Source organism: Carlito syrichta, unplaced genomic scaffold (genome assembly GCF_000164805.1).
Source record: "Carlito syrichta isolate Samal-C Ts95f unplaced genomic scaffold, Tarsius_syrichta-2.0.1 Scaffold304795, whole genome shotgun sequence".
Taxonomy (NCBI): domain Eukaryota; kingdom Metazoa; phylum Chordata; class Mammalia; order Primates; family Tarsiidae; genus Carlito; species Carlito syrichta.
In genome coordinates, this window is record NW_007248891.1 from 34,754 (window position 1) to 56,743 (window position 21,990).

A 21,990-nucleotide genomic window follows, 5' to 3' on the forward strand; every position below is an offset into this window, starting at 1 on the left:
CACGAAATTAAACATTAATAATTAGAATACTCACCAATGACTTTAACAAAATAAGCATCTGCTTCAAAGTTATTTTTTAGTGTATGGATGGCAAAATCATTCTTAGTATATCCTTTACTTAGTACTACAATGTCCAAGATTCCCTGGAAAAAGCATAAACAAAAATAGTAAGATTAGACCAACTTAAAAAAAAATTAAAATGCATAGCATGTTATCATGTAAAAGTAAACCTTATTTACTCAATCAGATGTTTAAAAGAAAATCACTATTAAATATATATATATATATATACCCAGTATACATGCATAACTTTGAATATTAAAATATAAATTAAAAAAATCTGTAATTTTAGTCTCTGGAGATAATTGTTAGCATTTTGGTATACTTCCTTCCAGTCATATGTGCATGAATTTTTGAAGGCCCATAATTGGACTGCCAGATCCTTTCCAACCATTAGGGAGAATATCTTTTTATTTCTTTTAGAAGCAGGGTCTTATTCTGTCACCCATGCCGGAGTGCAGTGGTTCAATCACTGCTCATCACAACTTCAAACTTCTGGGCTCAAGTGATCCTCCAGCCTTAGTCCTCTGAGTAGCTAGGACTATAGGCACACGTCACTGCACCCAGCTAATTTTTTAGATTTTTGGTAGAGATGGGGTTTTGCTTTGTTGCCCAGGCTAGTCTCGAACTCCTGGCTTCAAGTAATCCTCCTGCCCTGGTCTCTCAAAGTGCTAGGATTACAGGCGTGAGCCACTCTGTTTGGCCCAAGAGTACCTTTTATCTGCACTTGCCACCACTGCATTTTACCATCTGGTTTTCCTAAAAGAAGAATCTTTGTTAATTTTATTGAAGGAAAAAAAAGGTGTGTTAATTTAAACTGACATTCCTCTGACTCTTTCCATGAGGTTGATCATTTATTATATTATTTTCTATGTGTAACTTTGGTTTTTCCCATAAAGTGACTATGTTTCTACTTCTCCAGAGTTTTTGGTGACTTACCAGTGTGTATGAACACTTTTATATTAAGAATATTAGTTATTTGACTCTTTCATAGTAAATTTATTTCCTGGATTTAAAAACTATTTTAAATTTTATTTATGATGTTTTTGATGTACAGAAATTAAAAACTGACTTGTAGTCAATTCTCTTGATTTTTCCTCTTCCTGGTATTTTTGCAATTACTTTTATGCTTGAAAATTGCTAAAGAAAAGTGAAATAACGAGATCTGATAGCAGGGGAAACAGAGAAAAACAAGGAGCTGAATAATTCATAATTGAGAATAAGCCTTTTAGGAAAAAAAAAACAACAAAAACCAAAATGGCATAAATGGGGATTTAACTCTTAATAATAAATTATCTTACAAGGATAGGCTGTGGTATACTAATTCTGGAATTTAACATATTTTTTTCAGAATTTATTATTTTTCCGAGTGGTAAACTCACGCTTCACTTTAGAAAGGCGAAAGCCAGAACCCTGAAAGTCTTTTACAAGGTCACCTGGCAACCAACGACAGAGTCACAAGAATCTGTGGAAATAGATGTTACTTGCTTCACAAGGATAACAGTGAGTACTGAACTCTTCCCTTCTGTGATCTTGTGCAGATTCCAGAATATGTTATCTTTGGACAGTGGCTTTGTCTACTGCTGACCATGCAGATTTGCCAGTCTCAGTGCATGATTCTTTAGTGGTTTAATCCAAATAAGGACAAAATGAGAAGGGAATTTTATATCTGATTGTATCAATCAGCCAATGGTGTCAATTTGTTCCCTCTGCCAATTAACATTAAAAAAGACTTTCTGGCTGGGCTCAGTGGCTCAGCCTATAATCCTAGCACTTTGGGAGGCCAAGGTGAGTGGACTGTCTGAGCTCCCGGGTTCGAGACCAACCCGGGCAACTTGGAGAGAACTTGTCGCTACAAAAATTAAAAAAAAAATAAATAAATAAAATAAATTAGCCAGGTGCAGTTGTATGCACGTGTAGTTCTGGCTACTTGTAAGGCTGAGGCAGAAGGATCGCCGGAGCCCGACAGGTTGATGCTGGGGTGGCTGTGAGTGTGCTACTGCACTCCAGCCTGGGAGATGGAGTGAGACGCCAACTCAAAAAAAAAAAAAAAGGAGGCTTTCCTTACTTAACTCAATTGCTTTTGTTATGTCATCTACATTTTCTGGTCAAACGTGATGAAGCGAAAGTTAGATGAGTAAATGGCAATTAAACTCCAAACATAAGATGGCTCTGAACTTACATCTTCGTAAATGTCAAAGAAGGTGGCAACCATGGCATCCCTGATTTGATTTAGGTCCGTCAGTTCCCAGTAAACTTTAAACATTCGCTGTGCCTCCTCACAGCTTGCATTATTACAAGGGACATTCTCCAGTAAAAAGGCCTGCTGATTGCTATATGACAAAGGAAAGGCATTCAGTTAATATAAAATATAGACACTGTGTAGCATCAGTTGGGCCGTAATTCCTAGAATCAAAAGAGAAGGTAGATGGTAAACAGTGAAATTGTATGAAAAATTCCTCACATCCTATTGATTATTATACTATCATAAAAATTGTTGGCTGCCCTTTTTCAACCTTTGGCAAAAACCCTTTGATTTTGTAGGCTAGTCAGTTGTTGACTTCTCTCTTACATAGTTTCCAAATTGATCTCTCCTTCTTCCTTTGCTATTCCACAGTCATCAACCTTGTATTATATTACTGAGTTCCTAGACACTGTCATTATCCATTTAGATGTGTATTACTTCTCAAGGAATAATTTGCATTTTAACTGGAAACCTGTGATATCCCTAACTTTTGTAAACGTAAAGTAGTGAATCTATAATGATAAAATTTCAACTGCCATGAAAGGTGGTAGGGTAGATATTGTCTAGTACCTCTTAGATAACAGAAGCATCATACTGCACATAACAATGAAGTCTTCCCCCTTGAATCCTATTCTCTAGGCAAAGTAGCCATGACCTTAGATTCTGGAGTCAGATTACCAAGATTCAAATTCTGGCTCTGCCATTTAGTAGCCATGTGAACTTGAGTGAGTTACTTAACCTATAAGCCTCACATTCTCACTTATAAACTGTGTATAAGAGTACTTATACATAGGATTGTTAAGATGAGATGAAATACTGAATGGCAAGTATTTAGAACAACTCCTGACATCTAATTAGTACCCAGTGAAAGTGTTTATATTATGATCATTCTTATTATGGAGTCTAAGACAATGCCATGTAAAAATATTTTATTTAGATATAAAAGTAAGTTTTGTAAAGTGTGATTTAATATAATAGCTCCTGCTTACAGGTATTTTCCATACACACACACACACACACACACACAAAATAGACTACAGAGCTTAAATTTTATTACTGCTCAATTTTTCTCTAATAAACATATCTGTAACGACAGATTTCTTTGGTCATTACTGTAGGTCTGGGTGACTTGGAAAAGAAAAAGTTCAACTGTAAGAAACAAAAATTTCTAAGTGTTTAACACTGAGAAGATTGGAAACTTATGTAACAAATATTCAAGTAGTATGATGTATATTAAATATGATTGAATTAAAATTATTTTTCCATATAAAAAATTCCAAAACAGTTTACCACAACAATTCTTTAATAAATGAAAAAAATCTCTCTGACCATAACATTTACTTGGATAACTTGGTTACTTTGCTTGAGACCTAACATATAGCAATATTCTTCTACTAGAGAGAAATACTTCCTCTTTGTCTCTTGTCTAAAAACTAATTTTAACATTCTAATTTATAAAATTTTTTCCAGTTGGCTTACCCATCCTACATTTTTAGTTAACAAATTTTCTAGATGTTTCACATAAATGTAGTATACTTTATATTGTTAATAGAAGATAGTATTAAAACATGAGAACATGTGACATAAGGAGCCCAATATTTTATAATCAGTGCTTTGTGCTGGTCAGCCTTTTGAGCTGAGCATGTACTCCTGTCTCCCTTTTCAAAGTTATTGTACAGATTTCATTATTATAAATCTGGTTACAGTTTCAAATATACAACAACAACACAACCTACAACAAAAATTCTTATTGCACTTTCACAATGTAAAATATATATATATATATTTTTGAGTTGGAGTCTCACTCTGTCACCCAGGCTGGAGTGCGGTGGCACATTCACGGCCACCCCAGAGTCTACCCGCTGGGCTCCAGGGATCCTTCTATCTCAGCCTTCCAAGTAGCCGGAACTATAGGCTAATTTTTTATCTATTGGTCTCACCAAGTTGCCTGGGCTGGTCTTGAACCCGCGGGCTCAGGCAATCCACTCGCCTCAGCCTCCCAAAGTGCTGGGATTACAGACTGAGCCACCGAGCCTGGCTGTAAAATGTTATTCCTAATTTTTGATATGAGTTTGTGAATATTATAACTGTCTTAGAGTTTACTAGCTACTCTGGTCTTGTACTTTGGCATTCAGGGTCCATAAAAGTTCAGTTCTTTCAAATTCCACTGAGTTCTATAGGTAGAACCGAGCACTTTATCTTTAAAAGTAAAATTTAAGCCCAGGAGGGAAAAACCTGGATCCACTTGGTTTGGAAACCCTTAGCAGAAATGATTTTTCTTCTTTTCAGCCAGTTTCTCTAGGTGTTTTTGGCAATTACAGCTAATGCATCTTTTAAAAAATATTTTAAAAAATGATTACAAAAGTATCATAAAATTCTAGTGAAACTTTAAAATCAAAATCTTTCCTTTCTATTGATAATCACTGTTAATAATTTGGTGTACATCTTTCTAAGCCTTTGTCTAGGCACATAAAAGTATTTAAAAAACACAGGCCCAAATGGTTCCATTACACACATTTTTCTACGACTTTTTTTTCAATCCTCTAAATAATACAGCAAACACGTGGGGAAAAGGAATATTGTCTGAGGACTTTTGGTATCGATCTATATTGAAAACTCCCCTCCAAGAAGATGTACTAACTTAAGTCTTCCATCAGTAGCATACCAAACTGCCTGTTTCTCCAGTCTCATTTTTTTCCTAATGGCTACTTCATTACATGGCTAAGACATCATTAATTTTAACACTATGTTATTGATCATCAGGTTATCGCCAACTGTTTTCTATTGTAAACACATACACAGACACACCCACACAGAGAAAGTATGTACAGAGAGAGAGAGAGAGAGAGAGAGAGAGAGAGAGCGAGCGGGAGGGAGGGGGAAAGAGAGAGCGTTTTCTTTGGATATCTGTACACAAAATTACAGATGCATATTTCAAATGTCAACAGGTGAAGCTAAATGGTCCTCTAAAAATGTACCAATTCATATTTTCAGTAGTGTATGAGCATGCCAATATTAGTAACCATTGTTTCTTATGCTCTCATTCTCCTGATGATAAGAGAAGTTGAGTATTACTTTCATGTTTACCAGCTATTCATGTTTTTTTCCTCAGAATTGCCAACTAAATTTTTTTTTGTACTGATTTTTAGATTTCTCACTGCTAGGGTTATTAGCCCCTTATGTTATTCTCATATCCTTGTTTGTAAAATGGAAGTAATTATACATTACTTTCAGATGGCTGTTGTAAGGATTAAAAGAGAAAATGCATGTTCAGTACAATGACTGGTATAGCACAGTACATATTTAATAATTGCTATTATTATTATTGTATATTGTATTATTATTACTATTATATGTTGCAAATGTTTCTTCTCAGCCTTTTATTTTCTTAAATTTTGTTCATGGTATCCTTCACTAAAAAGTTTTTCACATTTACATAATAATTTATGTCTATATTTTTCTTATGGCACTATAAAAAATGTTAAAAGAATTCTATCAGACAGATGGAAAATGATATCAGATGATATCTAGGTTATGATATCATAATCTAGATCTGCATAAAAAAATGAACATGGAAAAATGTCAAATATGTAACCAAATAGAAGAGTTTTTCTCATTATTTAAATGTACTTAAAGAGAATTTACTGTCTAAACAAATGAAATCCAACGTGGTGTTAATAATGTAGTAGATGTAAAATGTGTGATGAAAATAACACCAAGACCAAAAGAAGGGAAATACAAACATATTGCTGTAAGGTTCTGAAACTATATATAAAGTGGTATAATACTATTTGGAAATAGACTGGGATAAATTGAAGATATATAAACTCTAAAGCATCTACTCAAATAAGATGTAGGCTGGTCACAGTGCTCAAGCCTGTAATACCAGCACTTTGGGAGGCTGAGGTGAGAGGAATGCCTGAGCCTACAGATTCAAGACCAGCATGGGCAACTTGGCGAGACCTCATCTCTACAATAAATCAAGAAAAATTAGCTGGGCATAATGGTGTATGCCTGTAGTTCCAGCTACTTGGTAGGCTGAGGTGGAAGGATCATCTGAGCCCAGCAAGTTGAGCCTGCAGTAGCCGTGAGAGTGCTGCTGTACTCCAGCCTGGGTGACAGAGTGAGACTCTAACTCAAAAATAAAATAAAATAAAATAAAATAAAATGAAATGTATAGTAAGTAAGTCAACAAAAAGATAAAACAGAATCTTAAAAATACTCAACCAATTGAAAGCAAAGCAGAAAGAGGACCAAAACAATGAAGAAACAACAAAATGGTAAATTTTAACCATATCTATATTGACCATATCTATATTTATTAAAATATAAAGGGCAAAAACACAAATTACGAGGTATAGATTCTCAGACTAGAGTAAAAAACTAAAACTCAATTATATACTGCCTACAAAAAATCCACCTTTAATATAAAGACACGAATAAGAAAAGAGTAAAAAGTGATGATAAAAGACAAACCACCACAAAGAAAGCAAAGACAACTCACAGAATGGGAGAAAACTTTTACAAATCCTAGATTTGTCTATATAAAAAAATTCTCACAACTCAATAATAAAAACAAAAGCCAATTTAAACAAAGAACTAAGCATCTGAATAGGCATTTTTCTAAGGACAAATATACAAATGACACATGAATATGCACATGAAAAGATGTTCAACAAAATAAGCCATCAGAGAAGTCCAAATCAAAATCACGAGATACTACTACTTCATACTCAGGATGCAAGCTATAAGATGGTAGACTTTTAACCAAGATAGACAATAACTAGTGTTAGATGGAATGTGGAGAAATTAGAACCTCATACATTGCTGGGAGGTATGCAGCTTTGGAAAAATGGTGTGCAGTTACTCAAAAGGTTAAACAAAGAATTATCATTTCACCTAGGATTCTACTTCTAGTTATATTCCAAGAAAAATGGAAACATATAGTTACATAAAAACTTATGTGGATAAATGTTCATAGTAGCATTATTTACAGGAGTCAAAAGGTAGAAACCATGCAAATATGTATTGACTGATGAATGGATAAACAAAATATTGTATGTCTATATAATGGAATATTATTTGGTCATACAAAGGAATGTACTATAATTACATACAGTAAATAATTACAATAGGGTTCAGTTGAACCTTAAAAACAGGCTAAGTGAAAGAAGCCACTCACAAAGGACTACATATTGTATACTTACATTTACATAAAATTTCCAGATTAAGCAAATCTATAATGATAGGAAGTAGATGAGTAGTTGCCTGGGCTAAGGGGACTGGGAGGAAATGGGGAGTGGCTGCTAATAGGTATGGGTTTCATTTTGCAGTAATTGGAATGTTTTAAGATTGAAGGTGATGGTTTTATAACTCTGGACATACTGTATGTGAAAAACCATGAAACTGTATACTTTAAATGGGTGAATTGTATAGACAGTGATTATATCTCAATAAAGCTATGACATATATTTAAAAAAGATATAGCGGCTAAGGCAAATTAAAAGAAGGCTGGAGTGGCTATCTTAAAAAAAGACAAGGCAGAATTCAGAACAAAGACAAAATAGAGTCATTTTATAACAAAAGGAGTCTTATAGAGCATAAGAATCTTAAACGTTTATGCACCTAATAACACAGCTCAAATTACATAAAAAAAAAAACAAACTGGAAGAACTGCAAGGAGAAACAATTTCACAAGCATAGCAAAAGACTCTAAAATGTCTTTTTAAATAATTGATAGAAAAGGCATAAAATCAATGAGGATAGAGGATCAACAATGTTGACTTTTGTTGAACACAACCCAACAATACCAGAAAATACAATCTTTCCAGATACATTTGAAATTTTTATCAAGACAGAACATATTCTGTATATAAAATAAGTCTCAATAAAATAAATGAATTTAAGTCACACAAAACATGTTCTCTGATCATAATGAAATCAAATTAGAAAACAATAACAGATATCTGGAAAACCTCCAAATATTTGGAAATCAATAAAACACTACTAAATAAGCCATAATTAAAAAGAAAAATTAGAAAATATTTTGAACTGAATGAAAATGAAGACATATCAAATCAAGATTTGTGGTATGCCACTAAGGTAGTATTTAGAGGGGTGTTTATAACACTAAACACCTATATTAGATAAGTCTCAAATCAATGAACTCAGATTCTTCCTTATGAAACTAGAAATAGAAGAACAAATAAAATGTGAAGTAAGGAGAAGAAAGGAAATAATAACAGGAAATCAATGAAGTAAAAAACAGGAAAAAATATAGAAAAATTAACAAATAAACAACAAATAAACAAATAAAAAATTAACAAAAGCTGGTTCTTTGGAAAGACCAATAAAATTGATAAACCTTCAGCCAGAATGGTCATTAAAAAATAAAAAAGAGAAAAGGAACAAAGTTCCAATATCAGGATTGAGAGAGTTGACATCACTACAAATTTTACTGATATTAAAAGGATAAGGAATGTTATGAAAAACTGCCAATGCAATTGACAAGTCAGATAAAATGGACAAATTCTTTGAAGTTCACAAGTACTAAGGATTACTCAAGAATAGATAACTAAAATTGTAATTTAACACCTTCCAAAAAAGAAAATTCCAGATCCAGATGGCTTCCCTAATTAATTATACCAAATCCTTAGAGGAGAAATAATACCAGTTGTACACAAACTCTTCAGAAAATAGATGAGGTACACATATTTCCTAACTCATTCCATAAAGCCTGAATTATGTACCAAAATCAAAGTCATTATAAGAGAACTACAGACCAATATAGTTCATAAAGATACATGCATATCTTTATGCATGTATCTTTATATAGTTCATAAAGATACACACAATTCTAGTAAATAAAATTCAATAATATAGCAGGATCTTGCTTTGCACAGTACAGTGTTCATTTGAAACTTGTGCATCTTTGAACCATGTCTCTGCTTTGGAATTACCAGTGAACCATGCAGAAAGGACATAGTTCAGTGAAACAAAATACCTTGCAAAGGGTAGGTATATAAAAAAAGATAAAAATCACGACCAAGTTGGGTTTATTGCAGGAATGCAGTCATTTTAATATTAAAAAATAAGTTAGTGTAATTCACCCCTTAACAAACTAAAAAAGGAAAACCATATGATCATCTCATTAAAGTCAGAAAAAAGCATTTGATAAAATTCATTTATTTTTGATCCAAACTCTTAGCAAACTAGGAATAAAAGAAAAATTCTCATCATTATAAAGGGCAACTACAGCAGTGAACATCACAGCAATGGTGGAAGAATGAATGCTGTTCTCCTAAGATCCTTGTTCTTACAAGGCAAGGCAGTCTGCTCTCATCACTTCCAGTCAACAAAGTACAGCAGGTTCTAGTCATTGCAAAAGAAAAGAATACCAAATAAAAGCCATCCAGTTTGGAAAGAACTAAAATTGTCTTTATTTGTAATTTATATGACCATTTATTTAGAAACTTGTATAAAATCTAAATAAAATTACTAGAACTAATAACTCAGTTTAGCTAAATGGAAAGTACAAATGTAATAGTTAAGAATAAAGGAATTGAAATGAACAGTACCAGTTGTGTGACATGAGTGGATACCGCTCCCCGTACAGCTTTTTGTCTAAGCTGCTGCCCTGGGAAGGAGCCCACCCTCTTTGGTCCCAGGCTCAAGCACTACTTTGAGAGTTTAACACTAAGCTCATCTTGCCCTCAGCCTGAGTTTGGGCTGATATGGCTATAGCTGCTACCTGGCCAATGAGGGACAGGGAGGCCAGGCTATCCTGTGTAAATTTGTGACAACATCCACTGCTCTGCAATGGGCTGCTGTTGAGACTGAGAAACAAGAGGGTCAGACATCCCATGGCTTCTGGCCAACACTGCTTACCTGGCAGATATCCTGCCTTCTCTGATACCAGGCCCAAGGCATCATTTTGAGAGTTAAATGCTGAGGTATGCCCCACTCTTGGGCCAAGTTCAAGGTAACATGGCAGTAGTTGCTACCCAGCTAGAGGAGGGACAGGGGACCAAGCACTCCTAAGCACTCTTAGGACAATACCACCACTCTGCTATGGGTGGTTCTGGGACTGGGGACTAGCCCCCACAACCCATCATAACTTTCAGCAATACCAACACGGACTGCTTGGGTCTCACTGAGTTGTTCCTCCACCACTACTGCCATCACCCACACCACAATTGCCCAGGGGTCTGAGAATCCATACCAGGCCTACTGCTCTCACTACTACCTTCTAATAACAGGAGCCAAATATGACAAACCCACAGCCATCATCATACTTCACCAGCAAAAGTTGAAAACGTTCCCCTTCAGAACAGGAACAAGATAGGGATGTCCACTCCTGCCACTCTTAGTGAACATTTTACTGGAAGTCCTAGTAAGAGCAATCTGGCAAGAGAAGAAAATAAAAAGCATCCAAACTGGCAAGGAGGATGTCAAATTATCCCTGTTTGCAGATGACATCATTGTATACCCAGAAAACCCTAAAGACTCCTCCAAGAAGCATCTAGACATGATAAATGACTTCAGTAAAGACTTAGGATACAAAATCAATATACAAAAATCTGTAGTCTTGTAATACACCAAGCTGAGAACCAAATTAAGAGCTCAATCCCATTCACACTAGCCACACAAATACCTAAGAATACACGTAAGGAGTTGAAAGATTTCTACAAGAAGAACTACAAAACAACAACGAAATAAATCACAGACTACACAAATGAAGAACATCTCATGCTCATGGATTAGAAGAATCAATATTGTTAAAATGACCATACTGCCCAAAGCAATCTACAGATTCAATGCAATCCCAATCAAAATACCACCTTCGTTCTTCACAGAACTAGAAAAAACTATCTTAAAGTTTACATGGAACCAAAAAAGTGCCCAAACAGCCAAAGCAATTCTAAGCAAAAAGAACAATTGTGGAGGCATCACAAAACCTGACTTCAAATTATACTATAAGGCTATAGTAACTAAAATAACATGGTACTGGTACAAGAACAGACAGATATATCAATGGAATAGAATAGAAAACTCAGAAATTAAACCACATTCCTACAACCAACTGATCTTCAACAAAGCCAACAAAAATAAACAACGGAGGAAGGACACCCTATTCAATAAATGGTGCTGAGAACATTGGCTAGTCATAAGCAGAAGAATTAAACTGAACCCCTATCTCTCACCATATATAAAAATTAACTGAAGATGGATTAAAGACTTAAATGTAAGACCCAAAAGTATTAAAATCCTAGAGGAAAACCTAAGAAACACTCTTCTGGACATTGGTCTAGGGAAAGAATTTATGATCAAGACCCCAAAAGTAATTTTAACAAAAACAAAAATAGACAAACTGGACTTAATTAAATGAAAAAGCTTCTGCACAGCAAAATAAATAATCAACAGAGTGAATGAAAATATACTGAATGGGAGAAAGTGCTTGCAAAATATGCCTCAGACAAAAGGCTAATATCCAGAATCTACAAGGAACTCAACTCAACATGGAAAAAACAACCCCATGAAAATGTGGGCAAAGGATATGTCAAAAGAAGACACACAAGCAGCCAGTAAACATATGAAAACATGTTCACCATCACCAATCATCAGATTAATGGAAATTAAAACCACAGTAGTAAGGTATCATCTTACACCAGTCAGAATGGTGTATTGTTAAAAAGTCAAAGAAAAATAGATGTTGGTGCCAATGCAGAGAAAAGAGAGCACTCATGCACCATTAGTGGGATTATAAAATAGTCCGACCTCTATGGAAAACAATATGGACATTTCTCAAAGTGCTAAAAATTGAATTACTATTTGATCCATGTAATCCCACTGCTAGGGATATACACAAATGAAAAGAAATTAATACATAAAGAAGATACCTGCACTCATGTTCATTGCAGCACTATACAATAGCAAAATAATGGAACCAACCTAAGTGCATACCAACAATTGACTGGATAAAGAAAGCATGGTACAGATATACCATGGAAACTACACAGTCATAAAAAATAAAAAAAAATGTCCTCTGCAGCCACATGAATGGAGCTGGAGATCACCGTCTTAAATGAACTGACTTAGAAACAGAAATCCAAATACCACATGTTGTCACTCATATGCGGGAGCTAAATGGTCACATAGATGAAACAAATAGACACTGGAGAAACCAATAAGGGGGGAGGTGGGAAGTGAGGTTAGGGTTCAGAAATTATCTATTGGGTACAATGTTCACTATCTGGGGAGTGTGCCACCTGAGATCCAATCACCACCACTACACATGTCCATATAATGAACATGCATGGTTAACCCAGAAACTAGAAAAAAAGATACAATCTGTCAGAATGAATAAAACTACATGATGCAACTATATGCTGCCTATAAGACACCCACCTTTCCATAAAGACACATGTAGCCTGAAAGTAAAGGGGTGAAAAAAGATATTCTACAGAAATGAAACCAAAAGTGAGCAGGAGTAGCTATAATTATATCAGATAAAAAAGTCTTCAAATGAAAAGCAGTAATAAAAGACAAAGTTCATTATCTAATGATAAAGGAATCAATTCAGTAAGAGGCTACAACAATCCTAAATATATATCCACCCAACATTGCAGCACCCAATTCCCAAAACAAATATTACGAGATCTAAAGAGGGAGACAGACAACAATACAATAATAGCAGGGAACTTCAACACCCCACTAGATAGATCATTTTTTTTGTTTAATTTTTTATTTTAAAGTTGTGGGGTTAGGTATACAAATACTCATTATGCAGGTACCCTTGTTAATGAGGTGTGCCCCCCCCCCCCCCGGTTTCCCTCAACTGTCAATCCCACTCCCCCAACTCCTGGCAGTTTCCCACTACTGCCAATCCCTTTCTTATAGTATTATGATAATTGTTCAAGGTTCACTTATGAGTGAGAACATATGGTACTCTCTTTCTGTGATAGATCACTGAGTATGATAGACTCTAAATCCATTCAAGTTGATGCAAAGTCCAAATGTTTGTCCTTCTTTATGGCTGCATAATATTGTATATGTACCACATTTAAAAAAAAATTCAGTCCAGTTTTGATGGGCAGTATGGTTGGTTCCATAACTTTGCTATTGTGAATAGTGCTGCAATAAATATGCATGTGCAGGTAACTTTTCTGTAGAATGATCTGAGTTCCTCGGGATATATTCCCAGTAGGGGGATTGCTGGATCATATTGAAGGTCAATTTCTAGGAGACACCCTTATGGAAATTGGAACTGGCAATCAATTCCTGATCAAAACCCCAAGTGCCCGTGTCATAAGAGATAAGGTAGACAAGTGGGACCTCATCAAACTGAGAAGCTTCTGCAAAGCAAAAGAAACCATCAAGAGAGCAGGGAGATAGCCCACAGAATGGGAAAAAATATTTGCCAACTGTATATCAAACAAAGGCCTAACATCTAGGATCTACAAGGAGCTCAACCATGCCATAAAGAAAAACGCAAACAGCCTCATTAAAAAGTGGGCAAAAGACATGAATAGACACTCCTCAAAAGAAGATATATGGACAGCCAACAGACACATGAAAAAGTGCTCAGCCTCACTCACCATCAGAGAAATGCAAATCAAAACCACACTGAGGTACCACATAACCCCGGTAAGAATGACCATCATTAATAAAACAAACAATAGCTGATGCTGGAGAGGATGCGGAGAAAAAGGAACACTTCTACACTGCTGGAGGGAATGCAAACTAGTGCAACCTCTTTGGAAAACAGTGTGGCAATGTCTGATAGATCATTAAAACAAAAGATTAACAAAGAAACATTGGACTTAAGTTGAGATGAAACAGGCTTAACAGACATTTAGAACACATTATATTCAACAACTGCAGAATATACATTCTTTTCATCAGCACATGAAACATTCTTCAAGACAACATGTTAGGCTACAAAACAAGTCTGGACAAAATTTTAAAAATAGAAATCATATCAGCTATCTTCTCAGACCACAGTGGAACAAAGCTAGGGATCAATACCAAGAAGAAGTTCAGAAGCTACACAAATACATGGAAACTAAACAGCATGCTCCTGAACAATCACTAGGTCAATGAAGAAATTAACACAGGAATTTACAAATGTTTTGAAATAAATGAAAATTAAAAAAAGAACACATTAAACCAAAATCTGTGGGCTACAACAAATCAGTGCTGGGAGGAAAGTTGATAACATTAAAAACCTCACTCATAAACAGACCTTGAGCAATTATCATAATACTGTAAGGTTGGTAGTTGTGGGAAACTGCCAGGGGAACGGGGGGTACACCTCATCAACAAGGGTACCTGTACAGTGACCATTTGTATATCTGACCCTGAATTATACCCCACATAAAAAAAGATTAAAAACATATACCAAAAGAGTAGAAAGATTACAAATTACCAACATAACATCACACCTCAAGGAACTAGAGAAAGAAAAACAAACCAAACCCAAAGTTACCAGAAGAAAAGAAAGATCAGATAGAACTAAATAAAATAAATACTAAAAAATAAACATAAAAATACAAAGGATCAACAGAGTAAACAGACAATCAACAGAATGGGTAAAAATATTATGCATCTGACAAAGGGCAAATAACCAGAATATACAAGGAACTAAAACAGCTCAACAAAATAAAAAACAAACCCATTAAGAAGTAGGCGAAGAACATGAACATTTTTCAAAAGAAGTCATACAGGTGGCCAAACAAACATGAAAAAATGTTCAACATCATGAAACACTGTGCATGTTAAAACCACAGTGACACACCATCTTACACCAGTCAGAGTGGTTATTATTAAAAAGTGAGAGGAAAAAAAAAGATGCAGGTGAGGATGTGAAAAGGGAATGCTCATACACTGTTGGTAGATTGTAGATTAGTACATCCTCTGTGGAAAACAGTATGCAGGTTTCTCAAGTAAAAATAGAACTAGCATTTGATACAGCAATCCCTCTAGATATGTACCCAAAAGAAAAGAAAAGAAATCATGATGTCAAAAAAACACCTGCATCCATATGTGTATCTCAGCACTATCTGAAATAGCAAAGAATCAACTTAAGTGGCCATGTACAGAGGACTCGATAAAGAAAACATGGTTGGGCTGGGCACAGTGGCTCATGCCTGTAATTCTAGAACATTGGGAGGCTGAGTTGAGAGGACTGCTTGAGGCCAGGAGTTCAGGACTAGCCTGGGTCACAAAGTGATACTCTATCCTTACAAAAATTAAAACAAAAACAAATCCAAAATGTGGTATATGTACCATGAAATACTACTCATCCTTTAAAAATAATAAAATCATGTCTTTTGCAGCAACATGGATAGAACTGGAGGGCATTAGCCTAACTGACATAACTTAGAAACAGAAAATCAAATACCTCATGTTTTCACTTATAAGTGGAAGCTGAACAGTGGATACACATGAACAGATAGAATGAAATAATAGACATTAGGGACTATAAAAGGTAGGAGGGTGAAAGCGGGTGAGGGTTGAAAAATTACCTACTGGGTACAACGTTCACTATTCAGATGATGGGTACATTAAAAGCCCTGACTCTTCATCACTACACAATATATGCATGCAAGAAAATTGTACTTGTACTAGATGTTTGTGAATTTTGAGATCCCAAACACTTGAAAGCATGGTGAAACTCACAACTCAGTGTTTCCCATGTCTTTAAATAATGATGAATTTATTTTGAAATTAAATAAAATGTTTCTACATTTAAAAAGTACTAGTTGTAATGGTACCAAAAATATAAAACACTTAGGTATAAATATGACAAAAGATGCTGGAGATCTGTGCATTGAAAACTGAACACACTACACTAAGAAAATTAAATATCTAAAATAAAAACAGATCTACATATGCACCATATTCATGGTCAGAGGACTCAATATTATTAAGATATCATTTATCCCCAAATCGATCTAAACATTCATTATAACCCCATTAAAAATCTTAGATTTTTATATTTTTTGGTAGAAACTGAAAACTGATCCTAAAGTTTACAGGAAACTCACAGAACCTAAAATAGCCAAAATAAGTATGGAAAAGAACAATGGTTGGAGGACGTATATTAATTGAGTTCACTTCTCATTTTAAGCAACAGTAATCAAAACAAGTGTGGTACTGCTGCAATGATGGACAATAGATCATTGGAACAGAACAGAGAATGAAAAAATATACTCACACATTTTGTCAATTAACATTCATCAAAGACCTGAGACAATTGAGAGGAAAAGGAAAGTCTTTGCAGGAAATGGTGCTGGAACAATTTACAAAACAATAAACATGGATTCATGGATTCATACCTTGCGCCATGTACAAATATTAACTCAAAAGGGATCACAAACCTAAATTTAAAACCTAGAACTATACTATATCTACAGCAAAATGTAGTACGAAATTTTTGTGACTCTGACTTGGATGAAGATGTCTTAGTTATGGCACTAAAACCACATGAATAAAAGAAAAATTGATATATTGTATTTTCCCCCCCAAATTAAGTACTTCTATTCTTTGAAAGATACTGTTCATAGAATAAAAAAATAAGCTAGAGATTGAGAGAAAGTATTTGCAAACAACATGGCTAACAATAAAGGACTTACATTCAGAATATATAAAGAACTTTTAACATTAAATAATAAGAAAGAAAATTCCAATTAAAATATGGGCAAAAGCCTTAAACAGACACCTCACCAATGACAATAATAAATAAAGGCATATATAAGCACATGAAAAGATGCTCAACAATCACTTATTAGAGAAGCTGAAATTAAAACTACAAAGAAATATACTACAAACTGAACAAATAAAATTAAGAAGAATGACCATACCAATTTTGAAGAAAATGTAGAGCAACTAGGACTGTTTGGCATTTTTGCAAAAAGTTTGGTAACATGTACCTTCCAAAAGACCCAGGTACTCCATTTGCTGGTATTTACCTAAGATAAATGAAAGCATCTGTCCAGATAATAACTTGTACATGAATGTTCAAAGCAGACTATTTGTAGAACTAATAAAACCTAAGTGTTCATCAACATATAGGTGAATAATAAATGAATAAAATAAGCAAACTGTGATGTAACCATAAAATAGAATATCCTTTATTAATAATAGCAGTGAACTAAAGATACATGTAAAAACATGGGCGAAATCTCAATGTTACTATGCTGAGTGAGAAAACCCATACATAAAAATACCATATATGATGAGTCCATTTATATAAAATATTAGAAAATGCAATCTAATCTACATGATAGGAAGTAGATCAGTGGTTTCCGTGGGATAGGGAAAGGGTTGAATTATAAAAAGAGGAAACTTTTGTGAGTGGTGAATATGTTTATTATTTTGATTGTGATGATATTTATTTGTCTATACCAAAACCATATCAACATACTCTTTATAGATATGCAGTCTATGGCAACTAAACATCAATTAGGCTATCAAGATATACAGGACTCCTTCATGAATAAACACCAAAAGCATAAGTAACAAAAGAAAAAATAGACTTGACATCATCACAATGAAAAACATGTATCAAGAAAGTAACAAAACAATCCACAGAATAAGGAAAAATTTTTGGAATCTTATATATGATAAGGGACTTGTATTTAGAATATATAATGAACTACAACTCAATAGCAAACTAAGTTCAATTTCTAATATGGACAAAGAATGTAAGTAGACAGTTTCTATGGAAGATATACAATAAACACAAGAAAAAAGCTCAATATCTTTAGCCATCAGATAACTGCAAATCTATACTACAAAGAGGTCAGATGCAGCGGCTCATGCCTGTGATCTCAGCACTTTGGGAGGCCAAGGCAAGAGACTGCCTGAGCCCAGGGGTTTGAGACCAGTCTAGGCAAACTAATGAGATCTAATCTCTACAATAAATTTAAAAAATTAGCTGGGCATGGTGGCACATGACTGTGGTTCCAGCTACTTGGAAGGCTGAGGTGGAAGGATCACCTGAACCCAGCTGATGGAGGTCACAGTAGCTATGAGTGTGCCACTGCACTCCAGCCTGGGTAACAGAGTGAGACTGACTAAAACAAAAAACAAACAAATGAAAAAAACTCAAAAAACCAAAACCAAAATCACAATGAAGTAACGCTCTGTATCCACTAGTATGGCTATAATATAAAAGAGATGTAAGAAATGCTGGTGAGAATATAGAAAAATTGGAATCCTTATATAATGTGGATGGCAATGTAATACGGTACACCTGCTTTGGAATACAGTTTCCACCTACAGTTAAAAATAGAGTTACATTCCCAAAATACATTCTACTCCTAGGTATATCTCAAGAGAATTGAAAACATGTCCACATAAAAACTTGTATATGAATGTCCATAGCAGGATTATTCATAACAGCCAAAAGTAGAAACAATCCAAGTGTCCATCAACTGATGAATAAATAAAATGTGGTATAGCCACGCAAGGATTATTTGACACTAAAAAAAATGAAGTACTGCTACATGATATCACATGGAAAGCCTTGAGAAGCCAGTAAAGTACCAATATTGTATGACTGCATTTAAATGAAACGTCCAGAACAGGCAAAACCACAGACACAGAAAACGGTTAAGGACAGAAAATAGATTAGTGGTTTCCTTGGGCTTGTGGGTGTAAAGGAGTCATAGGGGGATTGGAGAGTGACAGATGAATGAAGCTTCTTTTTAGGGTAATGAAAATATTCTAAAATTGTGATGATAGATGCACACCACTGTGAATATAATAAAAGTAACTGAATTGTAGACAGTAAATGGGTGAATAGTATGGTATATGAATTATATCTCAATAAAGTTGTGAATTAACAAAAAATGCAGGACATTTTAAAAAACCATAAGATAAATATTTGTGGCATGGAATGTAAAATGCACATATCAAATTTCACTCCTCTGAATACATCAATATTTATATATCTAACATTCAGAGTGTTTTGGGGCTGGTTTTAATTTCTCTTCAGACGCCATAAAATTGGTGTTGCTTCTCAATACACTAAACTTGACAAAGTTTGGGTTATTATAGGCTGTTAACGTGTTGCGAGCATCTGTCTTATTTCTCATTAAGAGAGGTAGCTGATGGATCATTTAACTTAGAGTTTGATTTTCTCTCTGGTTGCTCTTAGAGCTTGCGTTCACTTAAATTTAGTAGAGTTTAGTCATTTCTATATCCAGTGAGTTCTTCTCTTCTTGATTGTCCTTTACTCTTCCTCCTAATCCCCCAATTTCACTATCAGCCTAGGCACACAAATAAGGAACAGGGTTTCAGTATGGGGATACATCTATTTTACTTTATAAACCATAAGAAAAGTTCTACATGGGGAAGAAATATAAATTAAGAAGAAACACAAACAAGTTCATTAAGAAACTTCTAAAAATGAAATGATTCTTTTTGAACTGTTGCTCTGAAATTTTTGCTGCCTGCTATTGGTAAATATGGAATGCTCAGATAGGCTAATTTAAAATTTCCACTTTGAAATACTAAAAATTCTTGAAGGGATTTTAATACATACTACTGACAGAAATGTTCAAATAAGATGATTAACCTGATATTTAGAATGAAGTTCATCTGCACTCTGGACAAAAGCAAAACATTTATCCTTTAGTGTCTAGAATATGAGATTCCATGGGCAGACAGTAAATGTTTCCTGAATGAAAGAAGGAAGCAAATATATTTTGTAGAGGAGGGTCAATTGAATGGGAAAAACATATGGTATGTAAGACTTTGAGTGCTGAAAAGTTCCTGTCAAATAAGCGGTTAGAAATTATTTTGTCATGTTTTAATTTATCTTTATTCAAAGATGTTCGTTATACTGGCTAATTTGGTGGCCACTACAGTATTTTCTGTATAGGTATTATAATAGCTGTGTTTTTATTACATAAAATGAAGTAGTATCGTCACTTTGTTAGTTGGGTAATAACTTCCACTTTTCTGTTTTAACTGATGATTATACCACTTGAGATAAATAGTACACCAAGAACAAGTTTCAAGAGAGAAATACTTTAAGGTTTGGGGTGTCAGAGCTAGAACATCCAGGGGAATAGTCCATCAGGTAGTCTTATCAGGTGTTCCCTGACCTACAAATAGCTCAAGTCAGAATTTTTTTTGACTTCATGATGGATTTATTGGGGGTATTAAATGCATTTTCAATTTAGTATAGTTTCAGCTTATGATGGATTTATGAGGAGGTAGCCCCCTTGTAAATAGAGATTTGTGTACAAGCATTAGGCCCAGACACAGAGATTAAGTCCTTAGCTCATAAGGGGTAATTAAAATGGTCAAAGTAGATAAAGAACATGCAGAGTAAGAACAAAGGGCTGAGAACAGAACCCTAGAAATACCAATATTTAAGATGGCTAAGACAAAGAGAAATCCTTAGAAGAAATGGTATAGAACAGTTAGTGATGATGCAGAGAGAATGTAGAAGAATTTCAGGAATAAGTCATCTACAGCCCAACGTAGGCAGGAATCTTGTATCCACTGGATTTGTCAACTAGAAGTCACTGGGATGGAATTAGAATTTTAGTAGAGTGAAGTTGGCTGAAGTTTGGCCATGGCAACTTAGGGGTGAATTTGAGGTGTTTAAAGAAAAACTTTAGATGAATTAAATATAATAGAGTTTAGCTGAGCAAAGAACAATTCACAAATCAGGCAGTGCTCAGAACCAGTGATGGTTCAGAGAGCTTTGCTCCACAATTTGAGCAAGCAACATTTACAGAAAGAAAATAAAAGTGAGAAATCAAGGGAACCATCCTATTTACAATAGCTACAAATAAAATAAAATAACTAGGAATAAATTTAAATACATTAATGCTGACAATGAAAACTATAAAACATTGATAAAATAAATTAAAGAGGACACAAAAGAAATGGAAAGATACTCCATGTTCATGGATTAGAAGAATCAATATTGTGAAAATGTCCCACAGTGCCTAAGCCATTTACAGATTCAATGCAGTTGCTATCAAAATACCAACGAAATTCTTCACAGTAAATAGAAAAAAAAAAAACCTCTGAAATTTATATGGAACTACAAAAGACCTACAATAGCCATAGCCATACTGAGCAAAAAGAACAAAACTGGAGGAATCACATTTCCTGACTATAAATTACACTACAAACCCTTAGTAACCAAAACAGCATGGTCCTGGCATAAAAACAGACACACTGACAAATGGAACAAAATAGAGAACCTAGAAATAAATCCATGCATTTATGGCCAACTCATTTTCCACAAAGGTACCATGAACATAATACACAGAGTAAAGGAAAGTCTCTTTAATAAATATTGCTGGAAAAACTGTATATCCATATGCAAAAGAATGAAATAAGGGCCCTATCTTTTACCATATAAAAAATAGAAATAAAAATTAAGTAAAGACTTAAATCTAAGACCGGAATCTATGAAACTACTAAAAGAAAACACAGAGGAAACATCCAGGACAATGGTCTGGGCAAAGATTTCTTGAGTAAGATCTCAAAAGCACAGGCAACCAAAGCAAAATTGGACAAATCACATCAAGCCAAAAAGCTTTTTGCACGGTAAAGGAATCAACAAGACAACCAGAATGGGAGCAAATATTTGCAAGCTACCCATCTGAACAAGTAATTAACAACCAGAATATATAAGGAGCTGAAACAATAGG

General features: G+C 34.5%; 1 protein-coding gene across 1 annotated transcript in view; it reads right to left on the reverse strand.

Annotated features, from left to right (window-relative positions):
• Nucleotides 1–21,990, reverse strand: part of LOC103263302 (T-cell immunomodulatory protein) — a gene marked incomplete at its 3' end in the record, with an annotated part of 225,243 nt that overhangs the window by 20,838 nt on the left and 182,415 nt on the right. Inside the window, exons 11-12 of the mRNA XM_021713910.1 lie at nt 2,243–2,393; nt 35–143 (exon numbers count right to left, since the gene is read on the reverse strand). Of these exons, the coding sequence (XP_021569585.1) occupies nt 35–143; nt 2,243–2,393 (260 nt within the window). The remainder of the gene's footprint in view (nt 1–34; nt 144–2,242; nt 2,394–21,990) is intronic.